Here is a 16,332-nt window from a genome sequence, read left to right as displayed (position 1 = left end):
TGGAGGCGCCGATGCCTCGGTGCTGCTTCTCGTTCGCTTCCGGCATCGCCTCCTTATCAACGGAGTACGGAGGAAAGAGCCTTCACGTTCCATGGCTCGCTTCTGCGATCTGGTCTCCCGAGATAGCGGCGTCCATTACCAATCAACGCGTCGCCTGCACTCCGGCTTAACGCCCGCAGACCGCTCTCGTGTCCTCCTGTTCATCGTAGCGAAAACGATATCGGTCGTTCGGAGGACCCAGCGACCGGGTTGTTTTGTCTCTTCTTTTCGCGTTCCGTGTTGCGCAGTGGTCGTGAGGCTGTGCGCTTCCGTTCAGCACTTGTTCGGCGCTGCATTGCTAACAAAGCGTAAAGGCAGAGCGAAAGCGGTAGCTGCGCGCCAATCGAAATTGATACGTGTTCTCTTGAATTAACAAAGCCTGTTAGAGAGGATACATGTTCGCGTAAACGAAGAAACAAAAAACTCGAAAAAGAAAGAGTGGGAAGCAGAAAGTATGCCATTGACGTAGCCAGGGAAAAGGGGAGGGGGGGGGGCGGTTGGTTACGGTTCAGGGAGAAAATTTTCAATTTTGTATTCGTATATACACACACATACGAACACACGCACGAACATACATAAAGGTTAATTTACCCCCCCCCCCCCTTAAAAAAAATTTCTGGCTTCGCCCCTGAGTACAGCCATGAACGGGGTCAGTTGGTTGTGATTGTGTCGCGCTTAGTGCTACGCTCACGGCACAACGATATAAGCAATGGAAAACATAAACACTATCGTGCCAACGCGTCATTCCGGTCCATCGTATCATCACGTGTCATGGTCTTTTCGTAGATTATATTCACGTCGCTTCCCCGATTCACCATGTAAATAAGCGCGTTTACCGACAGTATTAAAAGAGTTGAAGAAAAAGAAAGAGCGCTAACCTCACGTATATACATCGTTAGCAGTTATCATTCCTGCGTTCTTTACCGCTCTTTCCCGTTCTACTTATTGCGCTATCCGAAGCCTTTACTCAAAATAGCATACCAGTAAGCGCAAACAGCCACGATGGTGTAAAATGTGAAAATTTGTATTTTTTTTCTTAAGCCTCTTAGCATCCATCGTGCAGGGTTCTAATTCTGTACACCATATGTCTGGTGCTCTTGGCCATAATTGGCCCTTGCCTAAAAAAAAACAACAACAACAAAGATATCCCCAATAATAGTCACCTAACACCGAGCAGTTTGACGTTGGAGCGCCGGCCAATGACAAACCTTTTGGGCATGTTATTGTCCTCGTAAACCACGGTGGGGATTTTCGCACGATAAACAACAGACAAAAAGGGTGCAATGATACACCAATAGCATGACATCCTCTCCCTGTAGATGATAATAATTGTTTGAGTTTTACGTCCCAAATTCACGATATGATTATGAGGGACGCCGTAGTAGAGGGCTCCGGAAATTTAGATCATCTGGTGTTCTTTAACGTGCTCCTAAATCTACGTGCACAGGCCTCGAGCACTTCGCCTCCACCGAAATGCGACCGCCGCGGCCGGGATTCGGTCTCACGACCTTCGGGTCGGCAGTCGAGCACCATAACAACTATACCATCCTCTCCCTGCCTCTCTGCCCTTAATATCCTTGCTGAAATTAGCGTGCCTTCAATAACGCTGCACGCATTTACACAGGCACATCGCGTCGCTCTTGTCAAACGACTTGCTTTTTACGATTCTTCGTTTGCCTTCCACGCTGACTGACCTCACGTTTCTTTTGTTTTTTTTGTTTTTTTTGTTGTTGTTTTTTTTTTGCCTAACGACGGAGCGAGCGACTTATTCGGGGCAAGGAGAGTGTTGTTTGCACAGAGGCAATGCGAAACCCGGAACAAACGAGCTTCTCGGGTAAGCTGCGTAACTTCTGTCTCGTCGTGCAGCTTCATAGCGGATGGCCGCAGCCCAACCATTTCTGTGTGTTCGACTATGCAAATCCAGCCCAAAAGGTCATTGCTCCTGCCGCCTTGAACGTTGGCTGAGCCAGTCTTTAAAGATGTCTTGTACTGACGTCACTGAAATCGCCATGTTGGAGTACCGCATCATGCAGATCTTATAGAGCGCAGCTCTTAGGCGCCCGTTCCTGCGTTTAGCGGCCGTCGGTGGCGTAATCGATAGACATGAAAAAAATAAAGTGAGAAAAAAATACACGGGATCCAATGTGATTTGAACCCGGGCCCACTGCGTGGCAGTCGAGTATTCTATCTACAGAGCCACGATGGTGCTTGGAACTCATTTGCAAAAAGACCCTATACAGGCGTCATGTTGGGCAAGGAATCGCATTAATCTATGTAATATAGCGTGGTAGAAGAGTAAAATAACAACCAGAATGCTAATTGTGCAACAAGTGTGCGATGTAATGTTTCCTACCCACTGCAATGAGTTCACTCATAATTGTTCATCGTCATCAGCCACATGCAGCATCAACAAAGTGCACATAATACCTTACAGGTGTGTAGCGGGTACCTCGCTTATCCTCAGAAAGACGAATAATGGTGTTGTGGGTGCTGTCCTACTTCACAAAATGATGATTTATGACGTAGTTGATACCTTGCGGAAAGCCAAAACTTTAAACACAGTTGGCCTTGCCTCAACACGAGGCTGCGCTCATAATTCGCATTAGGCAGTGTCGTAATCGTGGGTGAATTTTTTTTTAGTTGTTCACGCTCAAAGGCCGATAACATTCCAGCCACGTCTTTTATCACATTGAAGCATGCTGACTGTAACGTGATTATGGTACCTGTGCGTCACTAAAGCCGTCATGTTGGAGTGCCAGCACACTAAAAAGCTGTGCCCTTGACGTCACGAGCAAGCTATCTATAACCTGTTGTCCTCACCGCAAGCAACCCGGTCGACTGCGTTATGCGGTGTTTTGTGTGCAGCTCAAGCCTGTTAGGACCCGTACTCACAAAACGATCTTACGCTAGTATCATTCTGAGAAAACTTCAAGCAGTCCTGATGGTGGACATATTAGTGAGAGCACTCATCCGATGGCAAGTATCATTCACGAATTAAAAGCTTCGCGAATACGGCCGCCGACTATGACCCACGCGGAGCCCCGAAGCTAGCCGGCTTTAGCGAAACATGGAGGGAAAAACAAAAATGTCAATGCTATCATTTACGACAGTACGATACAGTACAGGATACTGTTATATACATACAGCATATACTATACTATACTATACTATACTATACTACTATACTATACTATACTATACTATACTATACTATACTATACTATACTATACTATACTATACTATACTATACTATACTATACTATACTATACTATACTATACTATACTATACGGACATGGCATACTCTTTAAGAGAAGTACTGCTGATTGCGCGAGTTAACGCATGATATTCTTGTATTGTTCCAGGGTAACTCAGTTTGAGCATGGAGAAAAGGGACATAAGCAAAGTTGCTTATGCCCTTGCTGATGTCCTTGCTTTTTTCCCAGACTGAGTTGCGCTAAGGCAATACAACACTTTGAAAGAAAGCCATTACGCCCGTTCAGCGCAATGTGAAACGGCGTGCCAAATATAAATACGGCCGAGCCGGCTGTTACACTGCTCAATGGCCCCCATTCATATCGTATTTTCGCAGCTGCTTTCACCTACTCGGAGCTGTCGTTGACTCTAAAAGCCAACTGCATCACGACGCGAATAGGGAGAACTAAGCCCGCGAAAGAGGCGTCATGATGATGAAATGAACTTTATTTGGTCCTGGAGAACCCCGATCAGACAATCATTTTCCTTTGTACTTCTCACATGCGCAAAGCACGCGAAATGTACACATACACGGAGAGACGCTGCCCAGCGTGTGCATGGTATAAGCGAAGAATACAAATTCGTGTTTGCCCCGTTGCTTCCGCCGTGCCAGCATCTCGGTATTGGCCAATATTTCAGGGCGGAAGAAGAAGCGCCCATGTTCCTTCGTCCCGTTGTTTGTCAAGTTCCGGTTCCCGCCGCCGCTCAAACAGCCTCGTTTATTTCCGAAAGCGTGTTTCCGTTCCTCTTACCGCCTCGCACCGAAGTGAGGTGCCTATATTTCTCCACCTTTCTTTGCTGTTTAGCTTGTGTTTCTTTTCTTGTTTTTTTTCCTTCTCACTTCACTGCTGCCTTCTTGCCTTCTTCTGAGAATAGTGCTCTCCTCCGAGCTGTTGTCTCAGCCTGAAGGCGAAATTTCTCATTTTGGTTCCTGTATACGATGGTCGAATTGCAGAACAGTTCACTGGAACAGAAACTTACCTTGTTCTGTTTATTGTTTCTTTTGCTTCCGCCTATACATTCGCGTTCACTTTTCACATCGTGGTTGCGCCTGCCTCGCCCGGTCTTCATTCGCTTCTTTTTCTTTATTTCTATTTGTGCGTTCTACATTTTCTCCTTTTCTTTGTTGTTTTCTTCGATCGCGAGAGCGCTGGTCTAGGTTGTTTTACCAGCACGCACCGCTGTTCACTTTTATCTGTTCCAGCAACCGTTTTGTTTTGTTCATCTTCTCGCACTCTCACCATTTTGCAATCTGCACATGCCATCCCCTGCCCCCTCGCCCTGCGTTCCTTTTATTGTTTTTTCTTTTGTTTTCCTACATGTGCAAGGCGCTGTACTGCCGTTCCATTACCGAAAATGTGGTTTTCTTTCTCACTCCGTGCATCTTTCCCTTTCTATCTCTTTTCTGCCCCCACGAATCTTTTGCCCGCCCTACGTTCTTCTTCGCTGAATTTTGCTTTCCGAAAAAGCTTCCGATAGTGCTTCCTTTATCTCTGCAAGATGCGTTTTTATTTTTTTTTCTGATGCCACAAAATCCACATCTTGCGGTCGCTCATCTGCCAACGCTAACGCTTTACGTTGTCCATCCCATTTCATTTCAGGTATTCGCTTACGTATCGATTTATTTCTTCGAACGTCATTGGAAACGGAGCCAGCTATTCATTCGTGTTCTCCCTTACGGACAATAATAAGCTAAATAATTAAAGCATAAAACTCACAGTTTCGTCGTAAGCGTGAAGCAATGAATGCGATGACAACAAATTGGAATGTTATACAAAGTAAGGCTAGCAGCTAGTTTCTTTAGGATCCGATCTAGTTTAACTTTACAAAACGCCGCCATAAGGGAATACGGCTGCTCCAGGGAGCGCAGCGGTTCTCGAGCTGTCTGTCCTCTCAACGCGAAGTTGGCGTAAGAGCACGGCACGTTCAAGGGTATACGAGCCGCCTACTATTGTCTGTCCAGGTGGAACGCGCGCCAGCGAGTGCGACCGCGCCCTTTTGACTAAAGTTTGCAGTTTCTGCCCGAGCGACGCAGCCGTGTCCGTGGAGCATTGTGGGTGCTTGCGCGCACGTATGCGCATAAGTGCATATGTGTGTAGTTTGTAGTGCATCACGTGTTTGTGTGTGCCCTTTGAATGCGGATACGGAATTAATGCACTGAAGGCTAAATGGGCGATCAGATTACGAGTGTACTTGAGTTAAACTTGCCTCTTTATATAAACGTTTTGTTAAAGATTCCCAACTCTTCCATTTAACCGCGTCCCTTGCATAGCGTGAGTCGTTCATTGTAATTATCATTCATTCTCTCTTTCAATTGGGTCATATTGTGCGGATGGCTGTCATTATAGCTCAGTGAAGACAAAGGCGTTTTCATTGGCGCCCTTGCCTTCATTGTGCAAGGGCTCCTCCAAATGTGAGCGAGGGCATTCAGGTTCACTGTTCTGGTTAGTTGACGGGCCCCCAAAACTCGTAGACTAAGAAAATTTTCGTATTTCTGCCACACAACTATACTCGTAATTTGGCTTGCTCGCGGTTCCATTCTTGGAAAGTCGGCTCTCGCAACTTTCCTACCAAGAATGCTGTGCCACGATAATAGTGCGCACGCTGTCAGTGAACGGGAAGAGCCGGAACGGCGGTGATAACACATGGAAAGCACGCGAGTTAAATGACGATTACACAGGGTGATTCTTTTAAAACTGACCTATTTCATTAGGCTGTAGTTTTCTTTAAAAATACGCAATTTTAATGCGGTTTGCGGCATAACATTCAGGGAGGATGAAAATTTAAACGCTCTTCCCCTTTTTTGATGTGCAACGCCGAAAAAAAATTACAAATAACGAAAACCCTGAAATGCTGTACGAGGAGGGATTGTTTGCGCCTATAAAATGTTGTTAAAAGCTCTGTTTAAGGTGCTCTGTGGAGGCGACGCGGGTTACATCTCTTGGCGAAACGTCAAACTTTTCTGGCTTCAACAGTATGCAGTCCCTCTTGCATGGAATTTCGCGGAATTTCGCGGAATGTCGCGGTTTTCGTTATTTCTCATTTATTCCGTTTTCTTTTTAGACGTAGGACATGAAAAAACGGGATAAACCGTTCCAGTTTCCATCACTCCTGAATCTCTTGCCACAAACCGCATTAAAATGGGATAATTAGTAACAAAACTACAGCCCAGTAAAATGGGTCAGTTCTAAAAGAATCACCCTGCAGTTTTGTGGCTGAAATATATACTTCACAAATACTCGATATTTTCTTAGTGTAGAAAACACAGTTGCGCGTGGTTCGGGTCTCCCGCCCTGTTTTTTCTAACCTGTTCAATATCATCACCCTGATTCACGCAGAGGTGTTCAGCTCGCTCATGGTTCCCGAACCTGGGGTGAAGGAGACGCTGGGCGGCGGAGGCGTCGCCGCTATTTCGCCGTCCAGGACGGACATCCACGTCACGGTCATGTTCAACGGAATATTCTCTCCGACAGGTAAGCTCGCAAGCGTTGTAATAAGAAGAAAAATGCAGAAGTTCAAGAAGTATTGTGAACATCTTCAGAAATCTTGAGTTCACGTTTTTCCAAGGCACATTTTATTGATCATTTACTCCGACGCAAACCTATTAACGAAAAGAACTAACCTGTTTTATTTTCGATCACTTTTTGTGGTAAGCTAATTTTGCGCTGTTCCTAACATGTTGAGTTGATAGATGCGTACGTTGAAAGTGCAATGAGCGTGTTTGTAATGCACAAACCATATGTTGTGAGTACGCGGCGGTGAAACAGCTTTCCGTTGTGTGATCCTAATAAAGCAGAATCTTCAGCATTCGTTCTTTATTTCGCCTTCGGTAGATCTAACTTGGTCATGACTAACGACTACTACTTCTCTGCCGGTACAGGCGCTTGTCGACGACTAGCGCATAACAGCTATAATTTCCTAGAATTGTAGCGAGAGCGGAAAAGGAAAATGAAATGAAAAAGAAAATTCAGGGTGTTAAGCAGATAAGTTTTTGGTCGGCTACCCTACGTAGGAGAGAAAGGGGAATATCAGTATGAGAACATTTATCTTAAGATATCAGGAAGATGACTCTGAGAATTTCGTAAGAAAACATCTTGACAAAGACGCACGGAAGCATCTCTGCCAGACTGAAACAACGTCCAAGTGTAAATGTGAAATGCAGAAAGTATAAATTATAAGGTAGAAAGCGAATTCTTGTTATGGGTGCCTAAAGCGTAATGTGTTGTTACGGTTGACTTGTCCCGTTCTACGTTAATCGTCATCACTCTGTACTTCTTCTTTCAGACGCCAGAGACGTGGTAGTCAAACTAAGCCTCCTAGCTGGAAAGCTCACTGAGCCGACCGTGGTCGCCAGCTCCGAAATAACGCTGCCGAAAATTCACGTCGTGAGTACTACTGACTGTTACCATGACGCCCCACGTAACCTCGTCGTCTCCGTCGTTTTGAGCGTGCTTGCAGTTCAATTTCATTATTTTTTTAATATCCATCCTGCGCTGTCAATGATAAAGTGCCTGCGATAGAACATTCCTTACTTTTAAGGTCCCAGATTTTATTTAGGCGCGATTTTGCACAGTGTCAGATACGAGTTCCAGCATGATTTACTACAATGTAGATTTCTTGCTAGCTTCGGCAACATAATTGAACACAGAGACGATAAGAATAAAGTACAGCCGTCAGCACGACTAACTCGAACGCTCCGCCGTGTGGCTTCGACCGGCTTCGACTGACGCCGACGCCGCCAAGCGTTGCACACGGTATGTTTGCAGCAACTAACGACAGATGGAGCGCGGGTCGATTTCACTGGCAAATTTCTGTTTCACTTGTCACTTGTCACGCCCGCTTTTGCCACCTTTCGCTCGTGGCTGCGTTCTCACGCGTGCCCATGAAGTTCGTTGCCGTATGCTTATCTCGGCAATCAACCATTACGTGCGACAGCTGTCATTTCAAACTCGTAAGGTCTGTGAGCTCTCGCACGCACCTCCATGCGTGCGACATGCGTGCGACATGCAAGAAGCCGATGTTTAATACATAATTCGGAAAGTCATTATTGCGTTTGCTGACACCATGATTAGCCTTAATATAACAGACCTTTCCCTCGTGAAGTAGAATAAATGCTTTAGTTTTACTGGCTTGAATCTTAATGAGGTGTTCACTTTACATGTGGTCGACCCTGTACATTCGGAATTCAAACAAATTGTCGTGATACAAAACATCGTTTAACGTTGAAAAAATAATTTGTGAAACCTCGCTCCTGACCTCGCAGTCGCTCAACACGGCCAGCGTGAAGCTGACCCTGCCTCCGGAGCAGCAGCCGTTGCTGGTGGCCGGCAAACTGAGCATGCGCCTGACGTCACCCGATGGAAGACGCCATATCGAAGGACCAGTCATCGTCAGGCCGACCTGCAACAGTTGAGTGTAACGCGCTTAGATGCCAATTTCTTCGAGATTCCTTGAAGGCACGTGGCAAGGGCAATGTCACGTTGTGCCACTTGAGCCAGTACACCGAGAAGGCTAATAATATTGGCTATTTCTTGTTTTGTTTTTTCGCTCTCTAGTCTTTCAAGCTGTGCTGACAGCGGAGACGTCAAACTCTGGCTTCGCAGTACTGAACGTTAACCATGACGGATCAATATCTTACCAGGTAAGTCACACGTTTTACGTTTCTTTCTTTTTCTTTTTTTTTGTTATTTCTCGGCCCTATACGAACTAACGAACTATGAGAACACTGAACAGAACTGGAACAGATCAATGTCGACAGATGAACTCCTCAATACATTATTGTCAATCCGTATAGGGTAGCAATCCAGATTATTTCTTGGTTTATTTCCTCGATACTCTTGCATTGTGTATTCTCCCAGTTTTCATTTGTCTTTTTACGGCAAGGCTTGCTATTGCCAAGCGCTGCGCTGCCTTTCACCCGCTATGAGCGATGCACAATTTCTTCCTAGTCTTCTATGGCAAACGGTCTAATCAAGCCCACCTGTTTTCGTGACGTAAGGCGGGTATTAGAACGTATGCGGGAAAGTACTCCTTTGTGTAAGTGATCCTTAATGTTATTATCGCAGGCATACGCGTCCGGAATGAACAGCGCACCCATGGTGGTTGTCCTGGAAACGGACAGCCCGGCGGACAACGAGGTTCGCACCATGGCTGCCTCGTACAACCCGCCCTTCGCGTACCACTGGGTAAGTGTAACGGGACTTGCGCTTCATAGATCAGTTTGCTCGTAGCGGTTAATCATTCCCCGCAGCCTATTCGCGTCAATAAAGAAGAAGAAAATAAGAAATGCCCCCACTTCCCCGAAGGGAATCGTGAGGAAATGCGAATGCATTTCTTGCGCCGAGAGTACACGGCGTAGTAATTTTAATGGCGTAAAGCGGGACACATCGACGCGCTCAAGTGTCTCCCTTTTGGGCGCCTCTTTCAACGAACGCTTCCTACGCTTCCTACATGCGTTCGTAATCACTTCAGGGATGTTGCCACCGCCTGCAATGCAGTACAAACGCGTTTTGGACGCGCTGTTTTCAGGCTGTGCCAAGGCAGCACAAACGCTACAAACGCGTTTCAAACGCACTGCATTGAGGCGGTGGCGCAGGGAGGAGAGAGAGCGAACGGCGAGAGAAGGAGCGGCGAAGCACTGCACCTACCCTCTCCTACACTCTCTCCACACACGCGGGAGCTCCGCCGAGCTCCCGCGATGCGAGCGCCCTCACACGCCAGAGCGCGCTCCTCCTCTCCACTCACTCTCCGCTACTCCGCCCGCGCCGCCTGCTCCTGTTGCTAGGGGCGAGGATAAGCGTGCGCGCCCGCAGCTGTTGCTATGGGAGAGGGAGTGAGAGCGGAGAGGCGCGCGGACAACGCCGGATGCCTGACATAGCCGGACTAAGAAATGCATTCGCATTTAAAAGAAAAGAAAGCGCAAAAGCCGTACTGTTGGCATCGTAAAGAAGGTTTCGCAGCTATCAGGCACCGACTTTTCATTCTGCAGAAATAAGACCAAGGGTGCGTTGCTTGGAGTTTTGTTTAGAAATAACCAGTATACTTTTTTTTTCAGTCGCCGACACCATTTTTTTATTAAATGTAGTTAGCTATCCTGTTGTCTTAATCGCCAAGATGTCAATAGCCGGTTGTGGAGAGTCACATAGGGTGTGCATTAAAGACGTGCTTGGGCTTTAAAGGCATATCAGTGGCTGAGAGGCGCATTGACGCAACGCTAAAGAGCATTATCAGAACAATGATAATTTGTCTAACGATGGGACTGTTGAAAGGAGAACACGTGAGGCATATTAGAGTGTAAATTATTGGTAACGGCTCCAGGTACGTTACACACGACGGCGCAGCATAATACGCTGAGAACGCTGTGGCGATTCACCGTCGAAAGCACCGACTGACAAATATCGAAGGCTAAATTTTTCCACAAAGATCAGTAAAAAAACATCACAGCTGTATGGTCCGTGCTGACGCCTACCCCGCGGGAATCGCAAATGACGTGCGTGTAAAAATAGACGATACAGTTAGAAAAAAAATTAACTCTAAGTCACTATTTTAGGGCAGGCTGGGGAATTTTTCTGTTTGCGTAACTCACTGCGCCTTGTGGAAGCAAAGCTGCGCGTTTCGTAAGGTCTTTTTTTTTTTTTTGACGTGGAACTGCGGATCTTTTCAGCGATGCTTTTTGAAAGCGAGGTTGCGCAACGAACCCATTATTTAGTAGCAAAATCCTGCCTGTCAACGTGTCGCAAGGTAACGCGTCTACCCTGCGGTCATCTTTCGCACCGTCCCCGCAATAGAGGTTTTACACAGCTCCAATATTTTCTATGCAAAATACTGCAAAACAAGTCGGTTGATGTGCATCATTTTTATAATCATTACATAACTATACAGTAACATTTCTGACGGCAGTGTGTCGCGATATGTACGACGGGTATCTGTATGCTTGATCTTTGTGTGCGACCTGACGCCAGGCTACCTCTAAGATTGTAGCGCCAAGTGCACGTATTCGTTGGCAGTAATCAGAATGGCGGCTACACTATCAAATCATCAGAACGGATATTGGCGTGTTTTTGTTTTTTTATATTTTTTCACCTTTATAGTGCCTTTGATAATAATCTTTGGCGCTCACACTTGCAACAACCCCTCTTTAATTTCACTAAATCTTGATCTTTTTCAATGAAGTCGTAATATCAGTAACGGTAACTGAGGCATATATTTAACTGGCTGATTTAACAGCAATATGCTGTATGTGTAGCGCTGCTAAATATATAAGAAAAGCAAGGAAAACAATGTACATAAAAGAGAAGTGCATTTATTTTCATTTAGTATCTCACTCTATTCACAATGTCAAATTGTGGTCTTCTCTTTGCTATAGATGCTGGCCTTAGCTAACAGTATCATGTGAATGAACACCGCAGTTTTATTAAGTGATTTCTGAATGCCCTTCGCACTCTTTCTACCTTTCTCTCCACAGACGAACGGCACATTCACCCGCGGCACTAGCCAAGTGCTCGAGATGCTGCTGACGGACGACTTGACTTTCAAGGTGCTCTCTGAAGGTCAGAGCGAACTGCGTGGCCGAGTGAAGCAGCGTCTCTACTCGGACGCCTTTCTCAGTGGTGAGCATCTTCCTACCCGTTTCGTAGTAAATACGCTGATGCTATCCGGTGAGACGCTGCATATCATCGCGTAGATTCTAGATAAAGTGTAGCTTGCTTTGATGAAGATTTCTCGGTCTGTTGTCAAACTAGTCGAAATAATAAATATTGTTGTTGTGGTTTTACGTCCCAAAACAACGATATGAATATGAGGGACACCGTAGGGAAGAGCCCCAGGAATTTCGACCACCTAGAGATCTTTAACGTGTACCTAAATATAAGTCCATGGGCATCTAGCATTTCGCCTATTCGAAATGCGGCCGCCGCGGTCGGGATTCGATCCCGCGACTGCCAAATTAGTCGTGGCTAAGCACAGACTTGAAAGGCGTGTGTGTGTTTATGTCTGTGTTTACGTGCGCGCCCGCATGCACGCAATACAAACGTAGCGATAGTATAGAAGATCATTTTCTACATCTTTTATGGTAGCGGACGTACTCAACTGACAGGCTAACGCAGTTTATATCTGTTAATATACGCTACCAAGTGTAGCAGCACTCTATAATATTCACTCTTTTAACACGAAAGTGTTTTATGCCGGGGTTCACCAAGACTTCAGTGACGTATTTCCGTCACGGAAATGACTTCGAAAAATGTACACGAGCAGATGACAAAGAAAAAAAAGGTACCGTCAACGGGCATCCAACCCACGACCGCTCGGTCCGCAACAACAGATGGCGGGCACGTTATCCACTGCGCCACGGCCACAGACTCTGGAGGCTTTACAAACGCGCCTTTTATATCTACCACTCTCCCGGTCGGCTGGGTGGTGTTGACCTCTGGGAGTGGTAAGGTAAAGTAATCCGTCATTGATGCGGCCTCCGCGACTAGCACCTGCAACGCGTTACGCGTCCGTCCCGTTCGGCGCGTTTTCATTAGAAGTTGAATTTTGTCAATTGCTTAACACACCGCGAGGTGGCGGCCTTTGTCCAAGCGTAGCAGAAGCGTCGGCCTCGCTCATAACATCACGCTAATACAAACCAAAAATAGCTCTGCGACGCGCGCCTGCCTCACCTGGCTGTAACACCGCGTTCCACGCTCACGCGCTTGCACCGAGAAAAATCGCGGCCGGGCTGCCGAGGCGGCACGACGCGCTTTGCGTTTCCCTCTAGTCCGGCCGTGGTGTTCAATCACATTTTAACATGCCGCGGGATGGCGACCAAGATCTGCGTCCAATATGCGACGCTCTTCTGGCTATCACACCTCGTTCTCTGATTACGCTTTCACCGTTAACTACTACAGCTACCACAAGGGTTTGTTTAATCATTTAACATGGACGTTAGTCGTCGGGATGGCGATGTACCACCAATCATCAAAGTGGGTGCATACACGTTAAACGGTGCCATTAGCTGCCAGACATCAATATACATTGTGCAAACTCTCTTGTATGAATGTACAGTAAGCATTCAGTTACTTCTGTAAGGGCACGCTTTACTTTCGTGTTATTCTGATTCCTATGACGGAGGGATCAACCATGTTTTTTTTGCAGTACCCCGGTACACGGGGTCTTCAGTAAATGTAATCTTTAAAAAAAATCACAGCATATCCACGGAGTGAATAGTGAGTAATAGCTAAGCGGCTCAGCGGACCAGCGGTCCCAGCGGAAGAGCGGAGAGATCAGCGGAGCGCGAGAAGAAAGGAAGAGTAATAGCTAAGCGGCCTAGCGTCGCCCCGCTCGTTGAACGTAGAACGCACCTCGCGTTCCGCTGTGGAGTCAGTTGAGCGTAGCGTGAAGGTGCGTCCACTAGGTTTCGCCGTCGTTTTGCAGCCAAGCTGACCGCGTCTCGACAAGACGCGCTTGCGAAAAACGCGAAATGTATGCAGTTCTCTGCACGTCTGTGAACACGCGATCAAATGTAATCTGTACGAAAAAGATGTCAAAGTAGCACCTATACTTTCTCAAGTTTCTTGTGTCTTCTTGTCTCCAATTTCGAAATAAAAGATCAACACGAGCTTTAGGTCATCTCCACTCTAGGTCATCTCCAAATGCCCTCGTCTTCAGAGGTCTTCTTATGTTGAAAATCAGCGCCGGGACTTTTTCGCCTGGAGCAGAGCGAGCGCTATGTTGGCGGGTATCGCCGACAACATGCCGCTGCCGCTTGTGTTGGGGGTAGCCCTCTTGTCTCGCGAAAACGCTGGTCCGCTGGCCACGCTCCGCTGAGCAGAGGATACCAGCGGCTGAGCGGTCCGCTCCGTAAAAACGCTGATGGCACCAGCGTGCCGCGCATGCGCAGTTGGCATCTCCGCTCGTGCGCTGGGCCCGCTGGCCCGCTGAGGCGCTTAGCTATTACTCTCTAATGATGATGGGTGGGCGAAGCTGCGGAGGTTCATCGGTAAACCGTGAATCTTCCGTGAATTCTGCCCAGTACATCATCACCGACGTGAGATCGGGCGCGTTTATACTAAAGGTTCAATTTGTTATGACGACTTGCAGCTTACTTTAATTTTACATGTACGCTGTGAATTTTCATTGCTTAGAAAACCATTGCTTTAGAAAACATCTGGCGTCTTTCGTTAAGCAGCTGACGTCTTTTCCGTTTGCTTTTACAAAACATCTGGCGTCTTTCGTTGGTTTATTTCATCAATCAACGGCGTTTTGAACAAAATTTTTATTGTTTAATCACGCACAGGAGAAATCTCACCAGGCACTACCTTGGAGGTAAACAATGGCTGCTAATGGGAATGAGAGACAGAAGAAGTCGGCTTTTAGCGAACACTTACACTTCTACTTCTACTAACGTTTCCTACTAGAACATGCCAATGGCTGCTAATGGGGAATGAGAGACAGAAGAATTCGGCTTTTAGTTAACGCGCACGCTGCGAATTTTTTATTGTTCAACAACGCACAGGAAAAATCTCCCACCGGCACCACCATGGAGGTCAAAGCGTAAGACTGGTTACGCACTACGACTACTACTACGACTACGAGGGACGAACGGGTGCCGCCTTAAGGAGCTTCGCCCCTAAAACTATTTTTGTGATGAGTATTGAGCGGACTACGTCGAAAGTGTGCACCGTACTTGTACATATGTATGCTCTGTTAAAACGAAAAAGTTTGAACTCACGAAATGCAGGACTGTATCCACGTATAGATATGTATTTTTTTCTTTCTTAAATTTTTATTTATTTTTATTTTCATCCTAACAACAAAGTGGATGGGGCAGCCGTCACCAAGAAATGGCGACAACTCCTCTTTCATTTATTGTTTAATCTTGATTTCAAAAAAAAAGGTACTAATATGAAAAACTTGGTCAAGTTTCTATCGCACTTCAAGCTTGCGTTCCTCCGCCTCGCTGTCCCTTCAAGCAGAGGCTCCTGTGCTGCTCATGTCCGAGGGTAACAGTTCGGCAGCGGGACAGGCGTGGCTCTCGGTTGACAAGTCGTGCAGGCTTCACTACTCGGTCTTCGTCTCGGGACTTGAGCCCAGCGAACGACACCTGCTCGAACTTCTCGAGATCACGCCTGCATACAACGTGATGCCCAGTGCGCGCAGCGTCCAGAGGGTTCTCCAGAGGATCACCGGAGACGAGGTAAACGACCACATCAGTGTGGAAGTACCGCGTCATTACAGCGTTCTGATATGCTGGTTCCTGTAGAGTTTGACGAAAGGATGGGCGTCAGTTGCGATGACGTATTCATTTTGAGATACTGCCGTGAGAATTAATTTCCCAGTAGAGGAGCACTTTCTGAAGTCGATATTGCACAGTACATTCACTTTAAAGCTGAGTAACGTACAGTGCTTGCATTTCCATTTCACCCGTTTAGCTTATGCAAGTTATATTCTCGGATGATTATATTTCTAAATATTTTTAAGGAGTACATACACTTTAGAAGATTGCTTGAAATACGCGTACGAGGCAGGACTGCCTGCTCCGAAGGTCTGAAAACCGCGCTAGGACGGGACACAGAACAGAAGCGAGAGGACGGGGTGCTGCCAAGACAGCCTTGTCGCTTCTATACTGTGCCCTGTTTCAGTATGTACCTAAAAGCCTGCATTAATACACCTTTTCAATTTACGACCCAAAGAATCGAAATATGTAGCTGTCAGATGTGGCGACTGCTGTATAATGACCCCAACAGACATGGCAATTGTCTTGCCTGGGTGGTGGTAAATACATACGCGGTGTTCGCTGCACATCTGCGGCGAACCCACATGTCAGCTGCTGTGATCTGCAGAATGTGGCTATTCCGTGACGTTCTAATTTATGAATGCCCAGCTGGAAGATACCCTGGACGAACCGAGCGCGGCTACTCTCCACCGACTCAGCGGCGGGTCCTCATACTTACTGGTCACATCGAAGTCTGGAAAGTCCAAGCAAGTCGAGCTCCGAGGACACATCAGAGATGTAAGTATTATATATACAAACAAACATCACCAAATCATGTGATGAAT

General features: G+C 46.6%; 1 protein-coding gene across 2 annotated transcripts in view; it reads left to right on the top strand.

Annotated features, from left to right (window-relative positions):
* LOC119389699 (dorsal-ventral patterning protein Sog) overlaps positions 1-16,332 on the top strand; it is a 252,839-nt gene that overhangs the window by 222,880 nt on the left and 13,627 nt on the right. Inside the window, exons 8-15 of one of the 2 annotated variants that reach the window (XM_049414523.1) lie at positions 6,633-6,767; positions 7,579-7,679; positions 8,558-8,702; positions 8,850-8,935; positions 9,360-9,479; positions 11,759-11,903; positions 15,249-15,469; positions 16,157-16,285. In XM_049414523.1, the coding sequence (XP_049270480.1) occupies positions 6,633-6,767; positions 7,579-7,679; positions 8,558-8,702; positions 8,850-8,935; positions 9,360-9,479; positions 11,759-11,903; positions 15,249-15,469; positions 16,157-16,285 (1,082 nt within the window). Of the gene's footprint in view, positions 1-6,632; positions 6,768-7,578; positions 7,680-8,557; positions 8,703-8,849; positions 8,936-9,359; positions 9,480-11,758; positions 11,904-15,245; positions 15,470-16,156; positions 16,286-16,332 lie in introns of both variants that reach the window. The other variant, XM_049414522.1, reaches the window with a different exon arrangement.

The sequence above is a fragment of the Rhipicephalus sanguineus genome, chromosome 4 (genome assembly GCF_013339695.2).
Source record: "Rhipicephalus sanguineus isolate Rsan-2018 chromosome 4, BIME_Rsan_1.4, whole genome shotgun sequence".
NCBI lineage: Eukaryota > Metazoa > Arthropoda > Arachnida > Ixodida > Ixodidae > Rhipicephalus > Rhipicephalus sanguineus.
This window is presented reverse-complemented; position numbering and strand designations above follow the sequence as displayed.